At 41.1% G+C, this 17,500-nt stretch overlaps 1 protein-coding gene across 7 annotated transcripts in view; it reads left to right on the top strand.

The window, feature by feature from the left end:
* TACC1 (transforming acidic coiled-coil containing protein 1) overlaps positions 1-11,372 on the top strand; it is a 32,967-nt gene extending 21,595 nt beyond the window's left edge. For 4 of the 7 annotated variants that reach the window (XM_085848104.1, XM_085848099.1, XM_085848105.1 and 1 more), the window contains 12 exons: positions 481-1,021; positions 1,269-1,329; positions 1,697-1,814; positions 1,987-2,072; positions 3,126-3,223; positions 3,469-3,547; positions 5,058-5,167; positions 6,144-6,187; positions 6,610-6,791; positions 6,890-6,996; positions 9,379-9,499; positions 10,531-11,372. In XM_085848104.1, the coding sequence (XP_085704230.1) occupies positions 481-1,021; positions 1,269-1,329; positions 1,697-1,814; positions 1,987-2,072; positions 3,126-3,223; positions 3,469-3,547; positions 5,058-5,167; positions 6,144-6,187; positions 6,610-6,791; positions 6,890-6,996; positions 9,379-9,499; positions 10,531-10,596 (1,613 nt within the window). In that variant the 3' untranslated portion in view covers positions 10,597-11,372. Of the gene's footprint in view, positions 1-480; positions 1,022-1,268; positions 1,330-1,696; positions 1,815-1,986; positions 2,073-3,125; positions 3,224-3,468; positions 3,548-5,057; positions 5,168-6,143; positions 6,188-6,609; positions 6,792-6,889; positions 6,997-9,378; positions 9,500-9,747 lie in introns of all 7 variants that reach the window. The other 3 variants (XM_085848103.1, XM_085848101.1, XM_085848102.1) reach the window with 3 other exon arrangements.
* Positions 11,373-17,500: the final 6,128 nt, after the last annotated feature.

Here is a 17,500-nt window from a genome sequence, read left to right as displayed (position 1 = left end):
AATGGGTTTCAGTGTGTTTGTTTATTTATTTAATTTGTCTCGAGGGTGGCCAAATTTATATTGCTATGAAAGGCTGATAGATTAATTATTTGTCCCATTCCAGTTTCACATGAAGAAACAATAGGTTTGGCCTCGTCCATCTTCCAAAAAAAAACCTGTTTTTTTGTTTTTTTTGGTAAGACTCCCCCCCCCCCCCAAACCATTTAATATATCAGAGAAACTTGCTACATGACTTTATTATGATAAATTACAGAACAAGTTCGAGTTTCGGTGAGTTTCATCAATTTTTCACAGTTATGCCCTTTTTGGACTTGGAAAACATCAAATCAGTTGGGGACGTGTATTGCAAAGCAATTCTGACTCGTTATTTCTAATTTTTGGTTAATTTTCTGCTTGCATTTGGGACAAGTTTTGACCGTAATGTTGAAGAAACATTTCTTTTTTTGGTCGTCATTTTTTTTTTTTTTTTTATAACTGGAGGTTCCTCGTATGGTGAGGAATCCTGTGGTGCAGAATCCGACGATGAACGAGACGACGAGCAAGATGAGAACTCTGTTCCCTTGACTCTCTCAACGGCTGCACAAGAGTCCGTGGACTTTGCGTCCGACGGATCTGGTTCTAAACCCCCGGAGGACAACGAAGCTGTGGGTACAGACAGTGGCCTCAAAACGGGGGTCCAGTTGGAGACCGCTCAACTGGGGTCGGACGACGTGTCTGAAAATAGTGGAAGCCCTCAATCCATTCAGTTCCAGAAAGTCTCGGAACAAATAGAAAGCTCTGACACGAACAACGATATGGAAGGGAACAGGATGGGCAGGATCGGTGCACACATGACCAGGTTTAAAGTCAAGTTGCCCAGTAAAAGTCTCGGTAAAACCAGGCCTCAAGGTAACGATGGCTCGTCGGACCAAATCCGGGCAGCTCCAGATGGGAGTAACAGCGAGGCAGGGAGCAGCGAGGGTGGCGGAGAGCTTGGTGATGAAGCTGTGACTTGTAAAAAGAAGCGACCTGTGGTGAAATCGTAAGTGCTTTATTCTCCATGAAAGTAATATTTTGTTTCAGGTTTTTATATTGTGGGAATGTGGAGGGGGGTTACAATTTCAAACTTTCAAGACATTTATGGAAGTTTGTCTTTGAGCGATTGAAGATGATGCCATTATATACTGGATTCAAATATGTATATTGTGGCAACTCTGTGAACAACTTCTCTGAAGTTGAGTTCTGCATTTAATGAGACTTACCTGCACCTCTACAATTTACCTCCACAGTGCCACTTTCAGGGTGAAGAAGCTGACGCAGAATGACTCCGAATCCGCACCCGAAATGCAGGTCAGTGCAGCTCTCATGGATAAAATAAAAATTAATCTCAGGAACCATTTCACCAGTTTGAAAGTTACAAACTGATAACTGAGGATTCTGATTGAAAATGTCCGCTGTTTTATATTTTCCCCTTGTGTCGTTTGAAAGCCAATGAGTTTCCATCACTCATCTTGGGTGCCTGGTGCCCAATATAAATGGCTGTGAAATTGATTTATTTATTTTCGACTTGAGTGCTCAAATTCTAAACGTGGTGGTCACAGCTCTGTGACATCTCATGAACCATGGCACTTGCGCTCATCCACTTTGACGAGGTTTGCAAAATAAAACTATCGTGGCTACCTGTAAATGATAGAAATGTGAAGGTGTGCTTGCGCAGGACCCAGCAACGCTGTGCAGCAGTGAGGAGCACAATCGTTCTGATGAAGAGAAGTTGCAAGCCTCCACTGCTGTGGTCGTAGATTCAACAGAGTCTGGCGATGCCTCGACATGCTCCGGTATATTATAACAAATAAAAATGCACAAACTCCACATGAAGAAGCTTCGAATCATTGATGCACAAACACCTCTTGTTTGGATTTATAAAATGTCAATCTTTTTAAACTTTCTGTAGTTGAACCACACCATAAAGGAGGAATAAAACTGTGACCTTTTATTGTTTTTCTTCAGATTTGAATCAAACCGTCATCAGCACAAAGTCTCTACCTCCATTGCATAAGCTGGAAATTGATTACCTGGAACAGTTTGGCTCTTCGGTGAGCTAATTGTTCCCGCCACTGCATTTCCGCTTTAGCGTGTTCTGTTGCTGTACTCGGGTCAGGTCAACTTACTTGTAGTGAAGTAGCTGCGGCCCAGACGACAACCACTCAAACGTAGCAAGCAGTGCAACCTGGAGTTGGGGAACCTCCAAGAAGACCAGACTACTTGCTACCTGCAGTCCAGGCAGGAATTTGTAATTTGTTAAGGGTGGCCGACGATGACTCACCGACTTCGCAGAGGACACCATGCGATCTTTGACATCCACCAACTAATACTGGCAGATGGGACGCCAGTTTAACGTCCATTTGAGGGACAGTGCACGCATGTAGTGCGGTACATCGATTTACGACCCTGCATATGAAAAAAACACCAGGATGGCAGTTTATAGCTGGATCAAAATTTAAACCCACGCCAGACAACCCGGTCTGTCGTAATCTACATATGCAGGGTGAGGAAAGTTTAAATGCTTGGCCTGTTAAAAGAGTCTATGCAAATGAGGGGTCAGGAAGAGGAAGGGGGAGAATAACTTGTAAAGGTTCAAAAACCTGATTTTTGGATGAAAGTGAAACGACAGAATAATTAATTTTGACATGAATATGCAACTGAAACTCGTGGAAAAGCAATATGATGATTGGACGTAAAATGAGGAATAAAGCGTTTGATGTGGTGCTGTTGTTGCATCGTTGGTTATCCTTTGAGATGATTCGTGTCGATACTTGCAATGCGATTATAGTTATTCATTTTCATCGAGATTGCTCTGCGAGACCTGTTTGGGTTAAAGGGGTTGGGTTGGGGAGGGGGGGTGACATGGTGAGGCATAAAAATCCTGAAGACCTGAACAAACCGATAAACACAAATGTGCTCACATGTACGAGTATCAAGTGAACATTTGTAATGTGTTGCAACTAGCAAAGTGGCAAATTGTGTCAAACAAAAGGAAGAATTTCTGGAAGTGCCAGGAATTGGGCAATGTGGATTCTTCATGACTTTCAACACTTACCTTTTAAAATGCTTGCTGTTATGAAGTCTTAGCTGATGTCTACTTTCAGGAGGCTCTTTCCAATTCTGAATTACGGAAGCAATCCCTGTACCTTCACTTTGATCCTCTTCTGGCAAACACGACTGTGAATTCCAACGCCGCAGGCAGGTGAGTTGTTCAAACCCCATCCCTTTACCTTTGCTGCACTACCAAATAGAGTTGAATATCACTTTGACTCTATTTTAATGAAGTTAAATTTAGAAGATGACCCAGAAGTGCTGATGTGGAATGCTATTTATGCCAGTGTCTTGGTGATGGAAAAATAAAATAAAACTATGGTACGACTGTGTAGATATGATAAACGCTCATGTTCTGCCATAACGAATCATTTTGGTCACTTCTGGCCACTATAGAGACTGCGTAAAAGAGCCTGAGACTGTGCCACCCACTGCCAATCCTGCCAGCCCATTGGACCTGCGGAGTAGTGAGATGGTAAGTTTGGATCCAGCCTGAAATTTGTCGTCATTGCAACCACAAACTCCATAAGGTGCTTCCACCACTGTATTTAGTTTACTCGTTCCGTGAGGGCCATCTGATTTAAGCAAGCTGGAAGGACTGATCTGCTATGTGGTGAACACAAATCACAAATCACAAATGTTTTGCATAAACAGGCAGGGAATCGTGTTCTGAGGCAGTCACCCAATCCAATCTGCCATTTTCCTCCCTCAGTGGAATGTTTTGACAATTTGTTGCTTTTAGCGCCTCCTGGTGGGACTCTGCTCTGTCCTCACTGTTGGTCTGAAGCCCCCAGAGAAAGAAGTCTACTTTCAGCCATGTATTGCTGAAGACCAGTAATGGTAATTGTGAGTCTCACCCAGCTGTGAAAATGTACTCCTCCTCCATAATGGTATTAAAATTTTCCTTGGCCCTGTCTTTGTAAATTTTCAAAACAGTCAAATTTGATAAATTGATCGTTATCTAAGTGGCGTCTCGTGATGAGGATGGGCCGAGAGCAAGATCGAGCTTGGCAAATTAAAAATAAATAAAATTAAGCGTACAACTGTGGCACCTCTTTGCTTCGATTATATTGAAAAATGAACTATTTAATTCATCTTTTTATATTTCTTACAGGAATCAACACTTGGCCTTGGCCACTAGTTTGTATTATCTGTTCTGGACTGTATGTCACCTAAAGTTTAAGCATCTTTTTAACCGACTTAAACTGACAATTTATTTTAATGTACCTGTTGCATAAAACCTGCATTGAAGAGCTTCTGCCCTCCCCTCTTCCTCCCCCCCAACCATCCACCTCCTTCAATGGATCAAGTACATGGAAGATCTGAGATAGGGGAAAATGTTCCCCTTGCCCAACCACAAATTGCTATTTTTCAGCCTAACAGCACAACCATCAACGTGGTTGGTTATGACATTATTTATTTGTTTGTTTTTTGTCATGCAACCTCATTACAAAGCCTGGAATCTTAATAGTTGTTGAACCCGGGAATAGATATGGACCTGGTCTCGAACAGAGTCCAGAAATCCTGAGGATGAAAGATTTCAAATGTTGTGGTGACAGTATATTTACACTGCTTATCTATTTGTCTGGATAGTTGGGTGGGATTTTTCCCACAATTCTTCATTGCCAAAGGACACCCTTGGATAGTGGGGAAGAGGGGGGTGGGTGGGTGAGGGGAGGAAGTTGAGTAACAAATGCAACTTGTGAAGTTTGTTGCAATTGCTGGGAATGGAGCCATATCTTGTCTATGATTGATCATATCGTGTCGTGACGTCACATGCTTCAAAGCCAATGTGGTTGATGGTGGTACAAACTTAAAATTTGGTCCCAAGCGAATACGCAATTGTCATTCCATGAAGGTGGAAAATTAGTAATGAATCTTTCCCCTGTGAAGTTTCACCAAAGGAAATTGATATTTTATTTTAATGGATTTCAATGAAAAATCTCTCGAGATGAAAAGTCAATTTTGTTCCTTGTCCCGATCAGCAGCTTGAGAATGCCACAGATGAAGCACAAGTGACCAAGGACCTCCAGCAGAGCACTGCGCGATGGCGAATGAGAGCCGAGGAAGCTGAGGAAAAGCTGCTTACTTTTAAGTGAGTAGTTGATTGCATCTTAGATCTGTGAGCCTTTGTGGCCATAATTGGCATGCATTCGCCTATAGTATGTACCAACAGTGTTTACACTAGCACTTGATATGACATGGAAAACGGTTTTTCTCTAGTTTGTGCAATTATTCCCTCTACCACTGCAGTTGAACGGAGGTTGTTTTCAACCCTGTCTGTATGTCTGTGAGCATGATATCTCAAAAAGTTGTGGACAGGTTGGGTGTGTGACGAGAATGAATTGATTCGATTTTTGGTGGGGATCTGTATCGGGATCCAATAATTTTTTTTTAAGTGATTTTTCACCATTGAAAGAGGGAGCCAAAAACAAAACTCGGCATGTTTCAAAAGGTTTTGGACAGATTATGACAAAACTTGGTGGATCAGTAGGGAAGATGATAAAAGCAAGCCGATTAGATTTTGGTGTATGATGAAGACTAATGGTCCCGATGCATATCCAGGCAATCAGTGGGATACAAAATGTAAACTGTTCAGCTTGGTGGAGGTATACTGCTGTATCAAGTGCCATTCTAGTTGTATCATGACTTTGTCCCAATTTGAAGATTTCATGCTTGTTGCATAAACCGCTGGTGATTGGGAAAGCGTGTGTGCCGGCACATCGTGAGAACAGAGGGAAAATGTGAGATGGGTGTGTGACAGTGGTGGTGTAGTGCAGACGTGAAAGTTGGTGATATGCAATTGATTAAACCCAGTTGTTAAACCATGTCAGACATGCCGAGTGGCGAAGTTCACCCAAATGAGCCGTGTGCTGTCCTGCTTGAGTAATGAAAACAAATTGCGAAAACGTCTATGAATTGCATGACAATGTAAGCTGAGGATGTCTGTTCTGCATGTGTTGTGTTTTTAAAAGCAAAGCTCCATCTCTGCTTCGTGGGATGTTTGTTGTGTGCATCAAGTTTGTACTTCTGTTACCGGCTTTAAATCTGTTTTAAAACATGATTTGCAGGAATCTTGTTCAACAATACGAGGGAGTCATGGTGAAGATTGTCGGTAAGATACCACCGTTAAATGGATATTTATTTATTTATTTATTTTTAAAATGAAAATGAGCAGCCATTGCTCTCACCTTTACTTCCATCATTTAGTCCAACTTTTTATGATACCAATTGCACATCAGCATTTGTCTTTAAATGCCAACAGCAACAAAACAAACAAACAAAAAAAAAAATACACAAAATGGATGTTTTTCGTACCAACTTATCCTTCAATCCAATAATTATTTTCCATTTGCAGTGTTGGTCTTGCCATTCTGCAATAATTTTACATTTCTGTACACAATAACCAATAAGTCTGAGATTATCAAAATTGTTTGCAGTGCCAAGCACTTTCTGTGGAAAATGCGAGTGACGTGCATTTGGCTTTATGGCCCAAACCCAGTCCCATGGCTTTGCCCCTTATCCCTCTTCCCACAGAACAGCAGCAGAAGCAGAAGGTAGAGATGGATGCTGCTCTGGCAAAACTCACTTTAGAAAAGGGCATGGTCTCGGACGAGAAGAAGCAAGCACTGACAGATCTGGCCAGTGTCGAACGCTCTTTCTCCGAACTCTACAAACGTTATGAGAAGCTAAAAGAGGCCGTGGACGGCTACGAAAAGGTATGGTGGGAAAACCATGCAGATTTACATTTCCAATTATTATTTTTTAAACACGGTGATGTGGACATAACCTCATATGCTGCTATTGTTGTGTTCAGAATGAAAAGACTTTGAAGAATTATGCAGAGGAGTTATTGACAAGATTTAAAAAAGAGGAGCAAAGATACAAAGCTTTGAAGGCCCACGCAGAGGAGAAACTTGCTCGGTACCTTATTTTTTTATTTTTTATTTTCTCATTTTGGTGCTTGGTCTCGTTGGAGTGGAGGAGAGGGAGAGTTGGAGTGTTGGGGTAGATTGCACTACATCCCAGAGTAATGGGTCTTGAGTCACAGCAATTGTCCAATGTCTTTGTGTTCTTTCGGCATAGCGTATGAATTGTGCAGTGAGCGTGAGATGGCCAAGGCCACAAAAAGTAAATACCAGATTATAATGGTATTTTTAAAGCACATTTGTATTGCTTGAATGGGTGTGTTTATAATGACTCTACACGACAGGGTAAACAATAATTTGGGAGTGGTGCTCTGTTTTGAGGAATTACTATGGCAATAGAAATTGGGTTTTGTTTCAGCTTATCATAGAATCATAAAAATGACACTGCTATCAGCCTGGGGGAATTTTGTGGAAAACTGTGGGTCCAAGGTGAGCCATTTCCTTTTTAAACGGTGCTCTTGCACATTTTTGTAAGCAAGTAATATTGTTCCAAATGACTTGGGGACTTAATGGATTTCCAAACTTTATGAAGTACAGTAAACCCTCAAATATCGTGTGGGTTATGTTCCTGGAAAATGCCACGATGGTGGAAACCAGGGGCCAATGGGAAAAGGAGAGAGTTTCCTGGGCTTCGAGAAAATATAGAGGAAGGTGGATGGCAGCCAGAAATGAACACATCCAAATTGAAACAAGAAAAAGAGCAATCGGAGATTGCAGATCCTCACCAGGATTTGCTTTGTGATGTGTGTTTGTGTACTGGTGTGTTATGTAATTAATGAGACATAATTAGAACTGTCACTTTATAAATGCTGGCAGTGATGACTGGTTCAGGCAATTCAGAGAAGATTATTGTAGGGTTTTTTTTTTTTTATTCCTATTTTTTTAACAATATGGCTGCCGAATCACATGACCGATGACATCATCAAAAAAATTTGTGCACCATTTTATCCAAAGATAACCCTCAATTTTTATACCGATCGGATATAGTGTTGTACATCTGCAATTATGATGTCATAAAATCACCCATTCCCCATGAGGAGTACTTGCTTTGTGCCAAGTTTCAATTTTTTTCCTTGGTGTGGTTTCAGAGATGAGGTACAAAGTTGTTCCATTTTTCCAACATGACTGCCATACCACGTGACCTATAACATAATTATTATTAAAACATTCTACATGAGTAGTTGCACCAATGATGAAAATTGTCTCAATCCGACAAGTGGTTGCGGAAAAAAGCACGAAAGTTCTGTGCGGACAAACAAACAAACAAATTGACCCAAAATGCAATACCCTCTCTTTCGTGAGGGTAATACACATATAAAGCATGTTTACATTGAAAGAAACGTGTAAATACAATAAATACAGTGTCAATTAAACAAAAACAAGACTTTTACCTTTTGAATTAATTACAAAACAGCAAGGTGGGTGATGAGGGTAAGAACATTACGTACTCATACTATACTCCGCCATAAATAGAAAACACAAGACTTGGCTCAGGATGATGCTGTTTGAGCGGGGGAATGAGTGAGTCGGGAAGAGGGGGTGGGATTAGCTATTGGAAGAGCAGCATTAGCTTTACTATGAAGTAATGTACATACGTACATTACCTCATAAGAGAAGGATAAGACAAATCTTAACCACATTACCTCGAAACTTGGATTAACCTGCTTGGAGAGGAAGGTACGAGGTGGCATCCTCTTCCAAAATAATCCCGTCTCGTCGACGTTAAATACCTGCTCCGGCATAATTCCCTTCACTTCAGTTAGTTTCATGAACTGCAATTGAGAATGGCGGTTCGAGTACGGGTGTCGAAAATAAGGGTTTGAAAACGAGGGTTCGACTCTGTGTCAGAAAATGATGTTTTAAGGTTTAGGAATGAGGAAGAGAACAATAGGGAAGGTTCTACTTACAATCATTGACCCCATAAGGGTGGCCCACAGATGCCGCATTTTCACCTTGAGCCAACGTATCGAACAACTATCTTTTCGCCCAACATCATAACCTTTCTCTGCTTTTTGGCATAACTAACTTTATCCATCGCTTAACGTTTTGGCTCATTAAAAACAGTTAAGGAGAAACAACACAAGACTCATAATCGTACACACACGGGGCACAAACGATGACTCGTCTCAGCTCAAACTGCGATTGGTCAAAATGAAATCCCGCGATAACAAAATCAGAACATAATAGGTCATCCGCGATTGGTCGAAACCTGCGATATTAGAACCCGTAATATTTGAGGGTTTACTGTACACCGATGTTTTACCAATGCTAGTTACGTACTTCACTCCAAGCTTCGGCTTCAAAAGTGCATCAAAGCAGGATGGCTGCTGTCAGGTCTTTGCACTTTATACAGTACTTTACTGAATGAGTGGTGCAGGGCAAGTCAAGACTTGGCTGCAGCAAAAGAGCAAGGACGTCTAGAAATGCTGTCTCTGCAAGCTGCCCTGCAAAAGGAGCAAGTGAAGTCTCGATCGATGGAACAGTCTCTGCAGCAAAAGGTGATGTGCCGTAAAGGAATGGTCACTCAACTTTTATTCTATCAGACACTGCAACAATGAGTGAGACATTGTGAGTTTAATCCAGCTATTGTGAGAGTGAACGTTGCTATTTAAATTCTAAAGCTCGCAGCACATTAGACGACGTTTGGCGACGCGAAGCAACAAGACAGTCGGTGATGAATCTTGTAAAATCTTGTTTTGTCTTGCACTGCCGCACACTACACAACTGTCAATGACACTTTTGTTAGAAAACAAAATGGCGATTCGGAAGAAATGCAGGGAGAGGATGAGAAGGGTGAAAGCTCTGAGCACTGCTGTATGTCGTCGACGGCATACCGAGAGAAAGAGGTGGCTGCAAATAAAGCTCTGGGTGGAGAAAAGGCCGTCTCGGGGAGCATCCAACTACTTGCTTGTGGAACATGCTGCACAAGATTAGTGCTCTTCTGCTAACTTAGGGGATGCATCTCACACTTTAATGAAATAGTAGAGCATGTCAGTAAATGGAATGTTGCGGCAGCTGAAAGTCACTGAAAGCTGAATTTTAATTGGTCAATACATTGCGTTGCATCGGCAATTGTCCTAGATCACCACACACTGACAATTGCCAACAACTCATCATAAAATTAAAAAAATATTAACGTGAACATTGTTCACGTTCAACTTTTATGATGATCGCTAATGCACCTAAAAACCTTGTTGACTCTGGTTGTCAAACGCCACACATTACATGATTATCAGACTTTCACAGACGGTCTTGTTACATTGTGTCAGGTCGGCTAGTGTGCAGCTGGCTTTATGCTGCTACACAACTAGCATCTAGTTTGTTGATGATGGGCAGAAATTGAAGGCATCAGGTTAACCATTTGGGCATCATCTCTCAGGATGTAAAATAAAAACTCCAATGCATTGTGAAAACGGAGTGGTAGTGCTTGGTGATTTATCAAAACTGACATTTTAAACCTGTGTCTCAAGCAAACCCTTCAGCGAGGAGTATGTGCACCAAAAAGTAAAATCTTCATTCCTCCTTACAGGATAAGGAGCTTGAAGAGCTTACCAGGATTTGTGATGAGCTTATTGGAAAGATGACACCAATCTGATGACTGCTGCCTCACCTTGCTGCCCCCCCCGCCCCCCACATCCACACCCACCACTTGTACATCCCCACTACTGGCTTTGGTGTAACTCGGAGCTATTGTGATTCTGTATGGCCATTTCTAGAGGTTGGCAGTTTTATAATGTTCCCATAAATATAAATGTACGATTACCTTGTACAGAATTTGCATTGAGTAAGTTACAACTTCAAGCTAAGATTTTGTTGTCTTGTAGTAGAATAGTTTTTAAAATTACATGTCAAAATGAGGCCTTTTATTTTTTCCGGTGCAATAAAATGTTCAGATTTGTATTGTTACCGCATCGTTTGAACCGCTCTAGAATAGACTACATTAAAGTTGATTTGCAAGTTTTGCATGAAGATGTTGCTTGAGTTTTTTTTTTTTTTTTTTTTTTTTTTCTTCTGGAGAAGCTTGCAGAATTTGATGGGAATAGAAAAAGGAAGAAAATTTGATGGTACATGAGGGGGAGGGGGGGGGGAGACTTCAATCTACTGTATTTGGTGATTTGCTACAATTTAAATGAATAATGAAATTTTATTTCCAAAAGGCTTTACTTATTTGCCGCTAAGCCAAACGCACTTGTGATCTTGAAGGAAAGTTGTCCTTTTCGACCAACTGGACGTGTAGCATAAATCCTGTTTTGTGCATCCGATTAACATGTGGTCACTTCAAAGTGCATGGAAACGAACTCGATTGATTTGTTGCTGTTCCCCACCCACAAGGAAAAGAAAAATAAATGTTGTACTTGTTATTTAGGAAAATGAGTAATGGTCGTCATTGGTCAAATTGCAAGTTTCAAAACACAAAACTGATGGTTCCAGGTTGGTTGCATACAAGGTCCACAGTCCTCGATGAAGAATCGATGGTAAGACCTCGGTTGATACCGCACACGGGTGATGTAATTGGGAATTTAGTTCTGTTTGAATTTATAGTTGAGGGTTTGATATTTGCCAAACTATATATGAAATGTTAAGCCAGATTTGGACGAGCAAACAGATATTCTCCAACAACTCCATTGTATTTGGATGTTGATCTTTCAAAGTCTAATTTTGTACCTGCTGTTAAACGGACTTTGTCTTTCTCATTCAAGAATGGAGATGGTTCCATACAGGTGATGGGCCCAGATGGCATCAGTCCCTGTGTTCTGAAATGGTGCTCTTCAGCCTATCCTTGGACCACCACATGTCTGCTAGCATCACTCCAGTCAACAAGAATGGTGCAAAAAACAGATTCTCTCACCAACAGAGCAGCAGGCTTGCCTCCAATTTTATATTCCTATCGTTGTGGAATCCCTCATTGTTACTGTGAAGTCTTTTCAAACAGGCTGATTTCTGACCACCACTTTTGATTCCATGCTAGCCATTTAACTGTGGACATGGGCTGCTTTTCTCAACTCTCATGCAATAGGTCAGGACGGTCTCCTTGGCTATATCTTGGGCTTTTGACAGTCTGGCATCTTGCTGCCCTTGGCGTACAAGGCCTCGGGAATTGGGCACGATCTCTTCTACCCCCCCTTAACCCACCCCAAGTACATCTCTTTCCGAGTTTCCAGATTTTTCCTTACGTAGTGTTTTTATCTGCATCCATCTTGTTCACTCCTGAAATCCTCCCCTAGCCCTCATTCTTCCCTGCATCCTTTATTTCTCCAAGTCTTCCTCTTCTATGTCCCTCAACCTTGCTGTTGGTAAGTCCCCCCCCCACCCCTCCATTATCGATCGACTGTTCTTTTCATTCTCATGTCCTGATTATGTGTTCTGGCTCCTTCACGAGCCTCAACTCTGTATACAAAAAAGGCCTCCATTATATCCAACTTTGAATTCCTCCACTCATGCAGTCAATGTGTCACCATAAAAGGAACCTCTTCCATGGAGGCTGGAGCACCCCCAAGGCAGTCTTATGCCATCTTGTTCTTTGTATATAAACAAGCTGTTTTTTGTACAGTACGCTATTCCCTGACAAGTGGACAGCAGCTGCATCACACTGCTGATCTGGCAAATCGAACAAGTATTTCAACATGGAAACCTGTCCAAGAGGGTTTTCTCAGCCACAAACATTCACAACTAATTGGACACCGCCAACACTCCATAAAGGAGTATGGGTAACACGTGTGTAAGTACATACTGTGTCCGACAACCAATATTTCAAAGAATTAGAGCTTGAACCAATTTCACTTTCCCGATTTGCAAGTCATTGGAAAGGTTACTAAGAGGGAGAGTCTGTATGATTTAAGGGCTGGTTTACCATTCTTTTACATTAAGGTGTGTGAGTACATCTGAAAGTAAAAAAAAACAGGACTGGCCTGATGTCCACCACATTTTACATATGTGTTAGTACCCAGGGTCAGGTCAGTTGCAAGGAAAAAAATTTGCTCCCCCTCCCCTGAAAGGAGCAGGTGTTTCTATTCACTTGTATGTGAATAGGCTAGGATAATGAAGGCATACGTTTTTAACACATATGAAGTGAAACAAGATTAAAGTTGTTAAGTTTTTGTTTTGAGATTAAACTTTTTGAGAGGTTTCAAAAAGAGTGGAAAATATCCTTGTGTAATTCTCCTTCACACTGGTATTTGAACATGGGTAACATACCAACACTTGTGTATGTATACACCCAGAACTTTGTTCAACTTGAACCATTTCCTTGAAGGGATAAATGCTTGTGTGTTCCTGTGGCATGTCTGACTAAACACAATACATCACTTCTCAGCAGGCTTCATCGAATTGTGAATGCAAGAGATTGTTGTTTTTTTTCAAGGGTTTTCTGTAAATGTAATAGCCCTAGGTATGTGAAAGGGACCCCTGATACCTATGTTGTAAAATACACTGATTGCATTAAGCCTGGTGTTGGTTTAGTGGTTAAGGTGGTGGCTTGGGATCCTAGGGTCCTGAGTTCAAGCCCTGTTGGCCGCTGAATTACCACCAGGCAAAAGACTCAGCCTGTCATCCTTCCGAGGTCGCCAAACTGAGTACCAGTGTAGCTGCCAAAAATTCTGCACACGAAGGGAAGGGGTATCAACAGATTGATTAAATCTGGTATTGTTGTGGTGCAGGCATGATGGGCCAATGGCCTCCTCCTGCATCTTAACTCCTTGTAAATCCTTGTAAATACATTAAGGGGCAAGCCAGATTATACGGCAGGCATTTTACACACTGTGATCCAAAGGTAGCTTGTTGCACTGAGTAAAGAAAATGGGTGTATTGGAACAGTTATTCTGAGCTCATGATATTTGTGCCAACAGCAAACTTGTTATTTTTTTCTTGACCCTCCCCTCTCCCCCACCCCCTTAAAAAAAATCATTCTCTTCCAACCTGCTGATTATCTTGCTATGCAACCGGGACATGCAAAAATAAGTTAAGGAATGGTAGTTTGCGGAAAGTGTGTGTGTGTGTGTGTGTGTGTGTGTGTGTGTGTGTGTGTGTGTGTGTGTGTGTGTGTGTGTGTATAAAAACGCATACTGCTTTGCAAAAGTCTTATATTTTGCATTTTCCTAATCTGATGCACATAATTAAACTAAAACTTTGTGGTCAATGCAAATAAATGTTTATCCAAAAAAATCTTCTAGAAATAACCAAATTTACACAATATACATTGATATAAAATTATAAACTAATATCAAGTAAATCCCCCATTTTTGGGAGAATTTCAAATAATTGTTATAAACTCTTACAATGGGATGGTATTCTATGGTTCTTTAAAGATCATTAAGTTGCTCTTTTTTTTTTTTTTAGTACAGCTTCAATGATACCAACATCAGGGCTTTGAAGGTTCCATTCTATACAATGAAGGATTTCAGCTTCTTTCTTTTTTGCCAAAAAGTTTTTCTAGCTGAGTTTTGGATCAATAAGTCTTCTACCACTGGGGATGGCATGGTGGATTAAAATTTGTTTGTACCTTGGTGCAGTCAATATACTATCAATTTCAGCAATCCAACACCACTTGAGGATATGCACCCCCAAACGTGAATTGAACTTCCTCCATGCTTAATTGTTGGTTTCAAGCAAGGCTTTTTATAAGTTTAACTTTTTCATCATCTCACATACTGTCTTCTATTCGATCCAAATAACAAACTTTGATTCTTTCTCCATTGTCTGATTTCTGTGTTGTGCATATTTTAGCCTTTTATTCTTGTTCCCCCTTCCTAACAGAGGTTTTCTTACTGCAACACATCCTTTAAGTCCTATTTCAAAAGTGATTTTCCTACTGTTGATGGCTGGACAACGACACCTGTGCCTTCTGTCAGTTGTGTTGTCAATTCAACGCTTGTTATCTTCAAATATTGTTCATCCTTGTTAGACAGCTCTTTGGGTCTTCCATTCCTGGGTTTGTCAATTACAGATGATGTTTCTCTCTACTTGTTGATTGTGCTTTGAATACCATACCTTGAAAATCGAGTGATGACATTTCCTTAAATGTTTTTTTCCTTATTTTGAAACAATTATTTGACCGACACTGAAATTCTAGCTACTTTTTTTTCAGCCGAACAGTTAATCCTGATAGATCTGTATTCTTCAGACCAAAAAGTGGGATTTTAGCTTTGTGGGTGTGCAGAGGTGACCACCTAATGTTAATGATGAACATCTGACAGATATCAATTATATTTTATTGTTAAATGTGATGGATTCACTCTGCCAACACTTCATATTCGCTGCTCATGTGTAGTTTACTTTGAGTTGTGATCAATGGCAGACTGTGGGGGTGGAAAGGGTGGTCCACCCTATTGAAGAGTTGAAATACCAGTATGATGGTTTTAGTTGCAAATGACATATTATTTACTTCATAATAAAGACACTAACTCAACTAAAACCATCGTTATATCATGGTACACAAGGCAGGAACACAGCATTACATGACAGAGTGGAAGTGGTGGTTAGTAGGAGGAAGTGGAGCTGATGATATGCTTGGCATGGGTTCATGGATGGATGAAGCACATGTTGATGGCTTGAAGTAGCTAATGAGCATAGACTGAGTTTTTTTTTTAATTTCTCCTCGAGTCCTCATGTAAAGCATGAAAGCACAATCCCAGAAATGCATTTTTTTTTTTTTTGTCATCAGCTTTCTCCACCAATTAGAAGCAAGCTTTCATCAGTTACCAGGGCATAATGCATTGTAGGAAAGGTCATGATTCTTTGGGTTGCCGTCAGTTTAAACTCATTTGCATACACGTCTCGGCCACAATGGTAGCTTGATGCACTTTATGCGTTAACCCTTTCATTCTGAAAAGTTTTTCATTCTTGTATTTTTTTTTTTTTCATTCTTGGTAGTGAGTAGCAACAAGCTTGGTTTTTCATTCTTTCATTTTTCATTCTTGGTAGTGAGTAGCAACAAGCTTGGTAGCTTGTTGCCGAAGCTTGGTAGCTTGGTAGCTTGAGCAATGGTAGCTTGATGCACTTTATGCGTTAACCCTTTCATTCTGAAAAGTTAGTTACATTACTGCACTATATTCGCATCAGCGGCATAGCTGCACCCCTCACCAGTGATGCAACTAGCAGCCAAAAAGGCAGCAAACGATGGGAACTGTGTTCGCAGGCATTCTGAAAAGTTAGTCTCCTCCATTAAATAGTTAATGGACAGGAAAAAACATCACCACGGAAATGACGTCGTGCAATCGCTGGGGGTTCCTTGAGGCTGGATTTTCTGTTACCTTTTTGAAAATTCTTCCTGATGATGTCTTCTCTGTGGTTGAAGATGTGTTTTTGTTGTATGAGCAGAGTACTCACCCTACAGGTGATCTTGTTCCAAGCATGCAACATGTTCTTCTGACACATACCTTTATTTGGGTGGTGTATAGGTTAGTGACAACTCCGAATAGGAAAAATAAATAACCCGAGTTACATGAGGAGATTGGGACCATACTCTGTGCAGAGTGTTGGTGTTGCCGAAGCAGTCTCCTTGGCTATTGGGCACAATCCTGGATGGGTCGCCACTCCGACACAGTATACCAGCAAGCTGGCCCTCATTTTGCCGACCTCGGAAGGATGACAGACCGTTAACCCCACCTGGTATGAATTCAACAGCTGAGTGGGATTTGAACTCAGGACGTTAGGATCCAAAACACATTAAGCCAACACCGAGTTACATGCATGAAGCAAAAACACACCTACTGCTTGTAATTCAAAACACTTCACAGCACTGGAAAACGTGGGGACAGGAATACTGTTCTGTAAGTGGTGGAAACTTGTAATACCCTCCATCACGTCGAGGCAGTGCTACACCATACACATTTACATACAGAATTTGCGTTCCCTGCCGGCCCCAAGATCACCGTCAAATATAAATATAAAAACACCCCTATACATTAATTGGGGTAATGCTGATCCTCTGTGGCAAGTCTGAATGTAATTGGCCCAGAACTGTTGGAGTAGTAGCCCTACAAACAAAAAACCCACGAACAGCGGTCCATGAATTATGGTAAGGATCAACGCCAAGCAGCATTACCTGTTTACTGAATTTTTAATGTCCTTCATTTTTCTTATTTCCAATTTGCTGACAACAGGTACAATACTGTAATCCGCTTGAAAGGAAGGGTCTGCCCTGGGTGCCAAATTCTCAAGGTCTGTATTTCCTACTGTTGATGGATGGACAAGGACACCTGAGCCTGCTGTCATTTCGTACGTAAACGACACCAGGTACGCACCTGGTTGTGATCACCAAATTTTTGAATATTCTAATCAATGTGAATTAAAGATTGCCAAGTGATAAGCTTGGTTTCTTCTCACCCAAACTAAGCTGTATTAATAACAGTCAATGTTTTCTTATAAGAGTAGAAAACAGCGGAGGCTTTCAGTAAATTGCATAAGATACCCATCAGGGGTTGCGGAGAATTTCACGTCCAACAACACATAAGAGGCTCTTGAACAGCATCACTGAGCGACAGAACTGACAGACCTAAAAC

This window comes from Eptatretus burgeri, chromosome 12, assembly GCF_056783735.1.
Source record: "Eptatretus burgeri isolate ZD-2024b chromosome 12, Ebu_testis_v1, whole genome shotgun sequence".
Lineage (NCBI taxonomy): Eukaryota > Metazoa > Chordata > Myxini > Myxiniformes > Myxinidae > Eptatretus > Eptatretus burgeri.
This window is presented reverse-complemented; position numbering and strand designations above follow the sequence as displayed.